The sequence below is a fragment of the Hyperolius riggenbachi genome, chromosome 5 (assembly GCF_040937935.1).
Source record: "Hyperolius riggenbachi isolate aHypRig1 chromosome 5, aHypRig1.pri, whole genome shotgun sequence".
In the NCBI taxonomy this organism is placed as follows: domain Eukaryota; kingdom Metazoa; phylum Chordata; class Amphibia; order Anura; family Hyperoliidae; genus Hyperolius; species Hyperolius riggenbachi.
The window spans coordinates 348,588,476-348,600,542 of NC_090650.1; the positions used below are offsets into that span (position 1 = coordinate 348,588,476).

The window sequence follows — 12,067 nt, forward strand, 5'->3', positions numbered from 1 at the left end:
TCAGTTTTTTGGGTAAAATTCTGATCGGACATGCTTGAAAAATATGAACAATTGTTTGTAAAATTGTATGGCGTAGGATGTATAAAAAAAAAAATACTATTAGATAAACATACTGTTTTTCATATTCGATAATTTTGCTCGGAAAAATCGAAACTTCGTGTATGGTACCTGGAAAATAATTTTACAACCTTTCTAAAAAACAGAATAATCGATCAAATTTCTCTGAAGAAAATGTACCATGTATGGGCCCCGTAAAGGCGCCCACAAATGATCCAATCTTCTTTTTTTTTTTTTTTTATTATTATCTAATCTTACCATTGGACTTCTTAAATTATCAATTCAAAATATTTACTGAGTTTACTGCTCTATTACATAGATTTGATCAGATTGGCTTAAAAAAAAATTGGATCATTAGTCGCCTCCATAATATTATTGATCTTGTTCTGTTGATGCATTTGTGTTGGACACTTTTACTTTTTTTTATGTGTTTTCTACTTTGACCACCTTTACATACTCCTTGTTTGCAGCTGCGTATTTTCACACTTGGTCACCTCACCACTTTCTGTTGATGGGACCGTTTCTCAGTGTGTACAAGTGTTCATTTGCCATATTTTATCAGCATATTTAACCTTTTAATGTCCTTTTACACACACCTCATCCTATCAGCGTCTTAGTGCTGCGTTTGTCCAGTCTTCCTTAGCATCCTACACCGTCACCACACCCCTAGTGTCTTTGTACTCCTCCTAGCTCTCCCTCCCCATCTCTAAGCTATTATCTCATGCTCTTTGTCTTTCTGAGTGAGAGGGGATATGACACGCAGGGAGGGGAGATCATGCATTATTCGGAGCCAGTAGAATAGAAAAAGCCGTAGGAAAGTTGGGCAGGTCGTGCTTCATTTGTTGTGAAAGTTCCTTGTTCCTGTGTAGCTTAATACAGCACCTGACTGCTTCACTGTGCCTTTATGTAGCTCTGATTGCAATCTGCTGTGAGAGCCAGCCGTCTGTGCTACTTTTCTGGAGCAGCGCCAAGTCTGGCTCTCCGAGTCCTCGACAACTTGCTACCAGCCGTGAGGGGGCAAAACCAACGAGCCATAGGGCATGCTTTTTATTAAAACAGAGTCACAGAAAGCCCAGAAACCACATCAGCTGCTGTCAATAGCAAGTCATTGCCAGAAACCCCTAGGCTACTACAGTTGCAGAACAACTGCCAAGCACTATAAATCTGAGATTTAGTGTGACGCAGAGTTTCCTTAAGAGCTTAAATTCTGAGAGCTACTGTATTACTTCCCTCCTCCCTCCCAAAATGCTGTGTTCTTAGGTGAAACCCACTTGAGGAAGCCCATGTTAAAATGGAAGTGTGATCCTGATGAATGAAAGGAGCCGCTCCGTGTGTGGGTTGCTGGCAAGCTGCCACTTCGGGGATCATAGAAATTATTGATGACACTGAACACTTGTATGCATCTCCACAGCTGATTCCACATGGAAAATACCGTCTGAAAAGAAGGAAGTTTTTTTTTCCTTTTGGTTTGCATTCCTCCGAGTTTGATATCACCGTTGGGGGAGGGTCATTCTCAGCGAGTTGTTTGCTCTATCTGGTGTAGCTTGACGAGTATGAAGGTGCTCTTTAGTTAATGTAGAAAATTACTTAATTACGCTTTATACAATGTGTGTATTTATTTTTACTGGCTCACATCCAGCGCCTGAGAGGGGGAGCAAACAGCAGACACACAAGAGCCTGTGTATTATAAGACAAACAATTCTGTATTATGTAGCCTGACATCCTGCACCAGGAATAGCGTGGAATTTAGCTTTTCTTACACACACAACCGTTGTGGGCCTCACTTAGGAAAGTGTCAGAGGAAGAATTGTCTCAACAACAGCCAATCAGAGAGAGAAAAAGTTACTCTTTCAAGATGCACTTCATCCAGGACTGATGAGATGAAATTATATTCGTTTCTTCTGAGACTGCCTTGCAGTAATCTGTCAGTGCCCCTTACATTTAGCGTATTGGTTGTCCTCCCTTGCGCCATTTCCTGTATTAACCCTTAGGGCCCGTTTCCACTAGCCACCGCGCGCGGCTGGGAGAAGCACGGCGGCACTTCCGGGTCTGCGGGAAAGCCGGCGAATTCCAGAAGCCGTGCCATGCACGGCTATGGGATTCACTGCCTCCTGCGCGAAAACTGTGGGCAATGCTGGGCGAATCGCTGAGGCAAGCGATTCGGCCGGCGGCGCCATTCTTTCCTATGGCAGAGTTTCCCCGAGCGATTTGCCTGTGGGGAAACTGCTGATTCAGCCTGGTTTCCATGCTAGTGGAAACGGGCCCTTAGACTACCGTGGGCATCTATACAGGGTTTGTGTTTCCACATCCATATGCCACAGACGTCAGAACGCATTTTAGTACAAAGCTACTTCCGCCTGCCGTGGACGTCTATAGGCATTTTTGTTCCCCCATATTCTTGGGCCATGGACGTCTAAAGGGCATTTTGTACAAAGTTATGGCTCAGTGCCAACTTTCTCCTTTATTTGAAATATGTAAATAATTCTAAGTTGATACAGAATAACTGCAAATCTATGCAGCTTGAAACTGAACCAATTAAATGTTTTCGCTGTAAGATTTGATTAGTTAATTTGACAACAGAGTTTCATAATACAGAAAAGTGCCAGTTATCACCGGAACCCAAGCAACGGAAGTCTCAACTAACTGGCATGCCTGAGGGGGATAACAGGGATGAACATTTGGGAGTTTTCAGTGCAAAAACAACTTACTTGTCCGGGCACCTACTACACATCCTATGGCTCCCGGCAAGTGATGTGACCCCATGTAGGTCAGGTGAGAAGCCAGCAGACATATACGGAATACACCAGAAAGCCGCTGGGAGCTGCAGGATGTGTATCAGATGGTGCCTGGACTACGGTAAGTAGTTTCTGCCACTCCATGGAGGGAGGTTAGTGCTATTCTATTCCCGGTTCTAGCAACCGGCAAGCAAATGCATCAGGCAATCCTCACCTTTTCCAGATACTGGGGACTTTGCTATAATTAGCATAATTCTGTACCACATTAGCATAATTCTCAATCGTCACAAATAGGGTTGCCGCGATATACCGGTATTTCGGTATATCACGGTTTCGATGTGCATGGTAATCATACCATGCACATTTGCAAAATACCGGTTTTTCCCGCTGCCTTTCGACGCTTCCGCATCATCACCACTTCCGCATCGCCGCCGTTTACAATTCCCTGTCTACCTCCATGAAAAGCAAGCTCCAGAAGCTATTTCCTGATTGCGGGAGGCTTGCTGATGCACTGCGCAGATGCCGGATGGGACGCGCGTCCTATGATGACGCACCTGGAACGCAGAGACTGCTCCCCCATCGGCTGGAGCGCACACGCAGCAGAAGAACGAGAGCAGTGATTGGCTCAGTAACGGGGCTCTTGTCCCGCCCATCACGGCCAATCAAGAGACAGCCTTTGAAATCTGCCTCTTCAGTATTGCGCGCTGAATGTTCTCTGATATCCCTCTGCCATTCTTCGTTATCCTGCTGCCACTCAATGCCCGGTCCAAGCTCTACAAACAGGACTGGTAAGCTTGGCACATTTTAGGCAGTATTACATCACCGGCACTCTTTCCTTTCCACTTGTGCCACCTATGACTGCACTGCCTACACCCTATCCCTGGCTACCTATGCTACGGCCACCTATTACTGCCTACACCCTATCCCTGGCTACCTATGCTGCGGCCACCTACTACTAGCTACACGTATGCCTGGCTACCTATGCTATGGCCACCTACTACTGCCTACACCCTATCCCTGGCTACCTATGCTACGGCCACCTACTACTGCCTACACCCTATCCCTGGCTACCTATGCTGCAGCCACCTACTACTGGCTACACCTATTCCTGGCTACCTATGCTACCGCCACCTATCCTGCCTACACCTATCCCTGGCTACCTATGCTACGGCCACCTATTACTGCCTACACCCTATCCCTGGCTACCTATGCTGCGGCCACCTACTACTAGCTACACTTATTCCTGGCTACCTATGCTACGGCCACCTACTACTGGCTACACCTAACCCTGGCTACCTATGCTACGGCCACCTATTACTGCCTACACCCTATCCCTGGCTACCTATGCTGCGGCCACCTACTACTAGCTACACGTATTCCTGGCTACCTATGCTATGGCCACCTACTACTGCCTACACCCTATCCCTGGCTACCTATGCTACGGCCACCTACTACTGCCTACACCCTATCCCTGGCTACCTTTGCTGCGGCCACCTACTACTGGCTACACCTATCCCTGGCTACCTATGCTACGGCCACCTACTACTGCCTACACCCTATCCCTGGCTATCTATGCTGCCAGCACCTACTACTGGCTACACTTATTCCTGGCTACCTATGCTACGGCCACCTACTACTGCCTACACCCTATCCCTGGCTACCTATGCTATGGCCACCTACTACTGGCTACACCTATGTCTTACGCCACCAGGACTTTTGCAGGAGCAGAGTGAGTCATTTTACAGTTCCAGAGGGAGTGGGGAACAAGCTGAAACAATGCACTTTCTATAGTAAAGGGCAGGCAAATCAAGCAGAGGAGACTAAGGGCGGATATTACATCACGACTGGCTTCAAAGTAGCCACATTAAATATGGAAACTGTCTAGAATAGGATTCTCTCTACTTTTCCTTTATAAAATTCACAGGAATCATAACGTGGACAGTGCAATACATATGTTATGTAAGTAGAGCAAGTATTGATCTACTTAGATATTTGATTTTTTTCCTGAGACAGTATGGCTGACAGCTCCTCTTAAAATAATAGTTGGCAGTCTAATGCCTGGTATACCAGATGCAATTTTCCATCAGATTGACTGTCAAATTGATTATTTCCAAAGGGTCCAACCTGATTTCCGATGGTTGTTCTGATAGATTTGTCACCTTTATACAAAATTGATCACAAAAACAGGTCGAACCTGTCGGAAATAATCGATTCGACTGTCAATTTGATGGAAAATTGCATTGTGTGTACCAGGCACAAGGCTCCCTTTTATCTGCATGGTAAGTTAAAACGCATAGCAGAGTTTAACAGTCTTTATCCTTTATTTTAGGCAAACGGCATTAAAATTGGACCACAGCATTCAACGCCTGGATCGCCTGGATCTCACCTGGGGGGACAACAAGCTGGTGGCGGCTGTTGTTGAGCTTTGTCATTCCATCTGAAGAGCCTGACACACGGCCGTTTCCTGCCCATAGGCTATTGTATTTTTACCTTCTCCTCTACCCCTCCTCCAGTTTCAATGTTCACTTTAAAGAAGATTTTCAAAATTGTATTCATACTGTATCATTTGTTTTTGATTTATAGGTTTGATTGTGGTTGTTCAATGTCGTCTCGTTCCCTCTCCAAGTAAAAAAAAAAAATATGAAAAAAAAGCGAAAAAACTGAATTACTGACACTAAAACGTTTTCATAGTATTTTAAATGGTTTGTGTAGGTAGGATTCACAGCTCTGTGGTGACCTGTGCAAGGGACATGAAATCAAACAATAAAACCACTGATTATGCCTGTTTCCTGTCTACCAAAATAAATATCTATATATTTGAAGCTGGTTTAGATTGTCAAATGGACGTTCGCTCATTTGGAGATGTATTTTACAGCACCGATGGTAACAACGCACAGTGAATGTTCCTACATTTTGTTACCTCATTGGCTCTGCAGGAAATCAGTAGGTTGATCCTAAATGTTGTATTTTTTGCATACAAGTCTTGTTATAGGCTGGTGAAACCTGCATTGCTCCACATGTTGAACTACAAGTGCCAGCAGGAACTCCGCCCTCTTCTGACCAGTCAGACCAGTACTTGCTCAGAAGCGGACTTGCATGAGTTTGTTGTAAGATTCATCTGTGTGACAGTATCAGCAGGCAGTGTGAGATTCTGTTATGAAGAGAAATAATTTAGTACTCACTTCAGTGCTGCTGGTATTTCCCACTTAGTTACTTAGTGTTTTATCCAGTCAGTATGTCGGAGCACTGCAGCCCACACTCATGCTGCATGACTGCTGAGTATAAATGGCATTACAGGATAAGATGTTTTTAGGTAGTGTGAGCAAAGTGCTAAATGTGCATGAAGGAAACTGTCAGTTAGGCACTTCTACTGAAAGGATTAAATGCATTGAAGAGCGTTCCAGTGACCAACACAATTCCCACTGCCGTCTGTGCAGGGAAAGAACTTGATTCCTCACCAGTTTACTGCCTCTGCCAACTCTTTAGGACCTCTCCATTTAACTCTTTGGAGCTCATTGATTGAATAAATAGCAAAAGGGATCTAGAATATTGTCAATCTTCATTCTGTGCCCTAGTTGCAGTGGAGACTCCTTTCACTACATTTAACATTTCCCTAGGCTAAAGTATCTTTACCCTGTGACAGGTGCTTTGAGAGGGAACCGCTTATCAGGTGGAACCGCACGTGTAAATGACCAGTCTGCTATTCCGTAGAATCATGAGAGAAGCGTACAGGCAAATCTTTTGGAATTTTTCCAGCTGCATGTTTTTAAGACCAACTGTTTTGCTTTTGCTGCACAGAGAACTTCTGAGGAAAGATCCACCATGTAGGTGCTGGTTCTGCATTTTCAGAACTATTTAAAGCTTGTTTTCACTAGTAGAACCAGACCACGCTAGGTTCTGCAAGCTGAGGTTCTTCACAATAGACAGCAGTGCTCTACACAGATAATGCTAGTCCTCCTGCAGCCCTGACAGAGCTTTCATTCTAGCTGTATTATCACACTCCTGAGTGTAGTTTCTGTATATACTCTACAGGATGGTCTAGCAGTGGGTCAGAGTTTATGGGAGGTGTCAAACTATCTCAAGCAGGTTATGGGTTGGCGATGAAGCTGTGTTATAACTTCCCTAGGCTCCTGGCCCAACGGGTGGAGGAAGCAGGATTCTGCAAAATGTATTTTTTAAGATATTGGTAGATGGGAAATAATGCATAATCAAGGTGTATATGTATCATATTTACTCATGTACAGTGTGCATATGTAAAAATGTAATGCTGCAATGTGTATGCGAGCAAGGCATGGAACATTGGAGGGAGGAGCGGGCATGATTTACTGGAGAAGATAACCATAACCTGCTATAGTCCTGCTTTTGTCATGAAGTAAAACACTCATCCTGTCATGAACTGATTTAGTGAGAACATTTATTTTGGTTTTCATTTTAATACAGACTTATGTTGCTTTTATTGCACTGTTATCATTTTTTTTTTTGCACATCCTATTGCGACTATTAAGTGGCTTTTGTTCTCAGTGTAAAAACTGTTTTGGGACTTTGTTGGGATATTAAACTGATTTTGTTACAGGCTTGATAAGGACTTTGTGATTTTACAGTCGTGTCAAACCTCACCTGGTAAATTATTTACAAGTAGTGGTTATTTTGTAGGAACGGCAACATGTGAGTGGCCTTTTCTCTGCTGCATGCTGGGATTGATCAGCCAGGATTTGGAAGCATGAGGGCCCGTTTCCACTAGCGTGCAAACTGGGCCGAATCCGCAGTTTCCCCACAAGCAAATCGTGCAAGGAAACTGTGCCATAGGAAATAATGGCGCAGCCAGCTGAATCGCTTGCCCTAGCGATTCGGCTGACCTTGCAATCAGTTTTCGAGCGAGAGGCAGCGAATCCCGTAGCCGTTCATGGCAGACCAGGAAGTGCTGACGCGCGTCTCGCAGCAGCGCGTGGTGGCTAGTGGAAAAGTGCCCTGAGGGATCCTGTACTGCTGTCCAGAGCTCACCCAACTCAGTCATGTTACTTCAGGGGGTGGGTTCCAGCTAGTATAAGAGGAAGTTGGCAGGAGCGGTACATCTGCAACAAAACCACGGCTCCAATTATTTATTTGCTTTATTTTTATGAACAGTGTCTGTTTCCCTGCAGGTGAAGGCATGTAACTGCAGTCTTACAGTGGCTCATTCATTAGCCTTTTCTGTAGTCCTTACTGGCATTTCCTTCTCCATCTATTAGCTGACAGTCTTTAATAAAACCAGGCAGGTTTGCAGCATTGCTCATGTTCTACAGTCCTGAAGAACATCAATAAGTCAGGCCGGGCTTCAAATACAAAGTGTTTTGCACACAGACAATTCTGTGAGTCTCTGCAGATGCGTCATTCCGCAGCCGTCAGGACATTTGGGCGCCTCTGACATAGGAGACCAGGGTTCAAATCTTGGCTCTTCCTGTTCAGTAAGCCAGCAACTATTCAGTAGGAAAGCTTGGGCAAGACCCCCTAACACTGCTACTGCCCACAGAGCGTGTCTTAATGGCTGCAGCTTTAGTGCTTTGAGTCTGCCTGGAGAATGAGATATAAATGTTCTGTGTCTATTGCTTTACCTTTCACACTGACTCCCCCCACCACCAGCGCCGTCATTACCTTCTTTCCCTCTGCCGCTAGTTCGGCCACGTCTCATGTCCAAATTATACACTAGATATTAACACTGTAGTCTATAACAGCACCCAAATTACTGGGTACTTTTTCAGCTGCCAAGTCTTACCAAACTGATGGCTCACTCCTGTATGCATACATATGGGCTAAATTTACTGCTATGGTGAGCACAGACTATATTGCACCCACGTAAGTTAGTCCACACTAGATCCAAACATCGCTAATATTTGCTCTACCTGACCTGCACATAATTTGGTCTGTTTGATGTCTGAATAGGCATTTTTATGTCCAGTACGGCTTCTCAACACGGGTGATGGGCTGTCGGGCATGAAAGATTTTAAGTTTGATTGGTTTGTCCCCTGGAGTTGCGGGGAGCCTCCTGCATCTGCCTTTTTCTATATACAGATAAGCATCACTCATTTCACCTGCAATCCTACTGTTGTGCAGAACAAACACATCAACTAATGTTCCTATATGGGACTGATTCTTTATGCTATTTGACCTCAGCAGTGATGTCACCTGTAGCCTAGTAAGCCCTATTGCATGAACAGATCCATTAATTGTCAGCTGGGTGACTGAATTCTGAATGATTAGTTTTGGACAGGTGCAATCATTTCTATGCTAGAATTTCTGCTCATAATACATTGTGTAAAAACTTTGCCAACATGTTTGAATTGCAGCTGCTTAACCGAACACTGCCCCAAGCATTCCGCTTGCAGTAAAATATAAATTAACACAATGTTAGAAGTCATACTTTTCATGCATTCCATTTTCCCATGGATATCTACAGTTTATTTTAATTGTTTTTTTTTTTTTATGCCTAGATGGCCAGCGATAGTATTACATCATAGAACTATTTCTACAAGTATTGTGTGATGTCATCATAGAACACTTTTTCGCTGAATCGTGTGATGTCATTACAGAGATAAACAAGCATATCTGTAACTGTGGCAATAAGCTAAATCGTCAGGAAACTGCTTTTTCCTTCTGCAGAAATAATTGCACTTATCTGATGATCCGTTGGTTGACATATTTATACGAGTAGCAATTGGCTTAAATTATTGCCAGTTTTATTAGCGTCAGCTTCCAATGATTGTCACTGGTACCCATAATTATCAGTAATAAGTGACAGCTGCCATATTTTAAAAATTGGCTGTCGGTGTGATCACCATTTTGTGGGACACTGGACAGTGTCTCGCACTTTGAAAGTAGAGAATGCTATTGGCTTCAATAGGAATAGGTTCATGTTTTTTTTTGGGGGGGGGGGGGGGAACAACTATTGGCCACTTTTGGCTCAGAATGGCATCAATACGTGGAGCTTTATCGAATGTTTGATAATTTACCTCATGGGTGAAATCTAATTTTGAATTCACTAAGATGTTATATATTTATCAAATGTTTCATCGATAAAGTGTTCTATAAATCTATAACACCTTAGGGAATTCAAAATTAGATTTTACCAATGAGGTAAATTATCAAACGTTCCATAAAGTGTTTGAAAAAGCTGAGTGGATCGTTTGAAAACAGCCTTATCAGTACGCCGAAAGCGCGTACACACGCGCTACTGTCGGCTAAAAGACCGCCCAGTGGGAGGGTCCGGCGGACCCGTCATTGATTTTTGTAGTGCGTGTGTACGCACCTTTAGACATCTGATCTGAATGGGTATGATTGTTGAAGGTCTGTGGGTTAGCAGAGTTCCCCAACCCTGTCCTCAAGGCCCACCAACAGTAGATGTTTAGCAGAAAACCACAAACATGCACAGGTGGGGTAATTAGTGTCTCAGCAGAGCTGATTACCAACCTGTGTGGATTTCCACAAAACATGCTCTGTTGGTGGGCCTTGATGACAGGGTTGGGGAACACTGTGTTAAAGTATGAAGCCCAATCTACACGATAAGATTTTTTTTACGATTCGATTAAATCCGACATGTCCGATCGGGATTCGATTCAGTTCCATTTGCAATTGCAAAACAATGGCGAATCGAATCCCGATCGGACATGTTGGATTTAATCGAATCGTACAAAGAATCATATTGTGTAGATTGGGCTTTAGAGGCAGAGGATCAGCAGGACAGCCAGCAAATGTACATTATTTAAAAGGAAATAAACATGTCAGCCTCCATATCCCTCTCACCTCAGGTTCCCTTTAAAGTGTCAACCTGTAATCAGACTGCTACTTTTTTACACACCTCCCCTATATTTTGAGTAATTTCAGTTACAAATGCCTGGTCTATTTTCAAAACCTGATGACAATTAGAATGAAGGTGGTATTATGAAGAATCAATGCTGAACTCCTAGCAGTCAGTCATATTTCATCTCCATGAAGGAAAAGTTGCCTTTTTAAAGGTAGAACTTTAGGTTGTGCTAAATATTATTTTTTTTTGCCTTAGTTTAATCATAATTAATTTTTCTTTTGTAAACTTATTTATGTTATGCTTGGACTTATAACTGATAGCTGTATTTGTGCTGATGATAGAGCGTGTATCATGGAGTCTGTAATGGATCATTTTCAGCGACAAGCACGTTTGGCCCATGAAGCTTGTATTCTGCCTACACTTTGCCTTTATACCCATTTCATATTCACTTATCATACTGATTTACTTGTTCAGTGTTGGGGTTTAGTTGGGCTTCTAAACAGCGTAATGGCCGGTCACCACTCCAAAAAGCCAGACGGTAATGTGTCACTTCAGCACACTGGACAGTTTTGCGACCTTTTTACTCTTGTAGGTCCACCTTGTCCTGTACGGTACTGTTGGTGGTCTATATATCACATCTAGTAATTCTTTTTTATTCCAACTATTAAATGTCTGATTCAATGATCTGTTATTACATTTATTTATTTTTTAAAGAGAAGAATAGTACAGTACTGTACTTGGCGGTCATAGTAACTTTCATTCAACCTGCTACACAACATGCTGGTGGTTCTTTGTAACTTAATTTGGGTAATTTGAAGGATAAGCTCTGATTGGTTCAATAAGTTATTACATGACTCTTTTTGGGCTGCCTTTTTGGCCCTATCACAGTTTCATTCTTGCATCCACCTTACAATGCATTTTCCATTTATTACTCTAACTAGCCCATATGCAATTCAATTTTTCTCCTAGGTAATATTTTCACACTTGTGAGTATATTGTCTTTAAAACCACCTGCAAGCAAGATGTTACTCTGAGAGAAAAAAAAAAAAAAAAAAAGATAGTACTTTTCCAACTACTTTTTGAATTGCAAAATGTTGAAAGAGATTAAAAATGATCTCCCAGAAAATTCAGGTGAAACACTTAATTGCATATGGGCCCATGTGTAAAGTTGGCCCAGTAACATGAGTATATGTGAACATCCACCGAGAAATAAGCTGGATTTACAACTTGCAGTTTTGATGTAGCAGAACTTGAGTTTTGCTGAAGTATAGTCCCGCCCTTGTGCTTGCTTGTATACCTTACCAGGAGACCACCATCATGAATAAATGTGTCCCTTTTTTTTGTAGCTTTTTATAGGTTCTATTTTGCAAAATTTAAAAATGGGGGGGGGAGCTTAATTCTAAACTCTGTATTTAACTGTTTTGTATATAAAGTATAACGTGCCTTGGTTTATCAGCCAAGCTAAGGTTGTTGAGATTTCCCATCCTTCCTATGCTGT

The 12,067-nt window shown here is 42.9% G+C and overlaps 1 protein-coding gene across 1 annotated transcript in view; it reads left to right on the forward strand.

Moving 5' to 3' along the window:
* The window catches only part of RAB2A (RAB2A, member RAS oncogene family), an 81,414-nt gene extending 74,040 nt beyond the window's left edge, over window positions 1-7,374 (forward strand). The window contains exon 8 of the mRNA XM_068237429.1: window positions 5,122-7,374. Coding sequence (XP_068093530.1) covers window positions 5,122-5,214 — 93 coding nt within the window. The 3' untranslated portion in view covers window positions 5,215-7,374. The remainder of the gene's footprint in view (window positions 1-5,121) is intronic.
* Window positions 7,375-12,067: the final 4,693 nt, after the last annotated feature.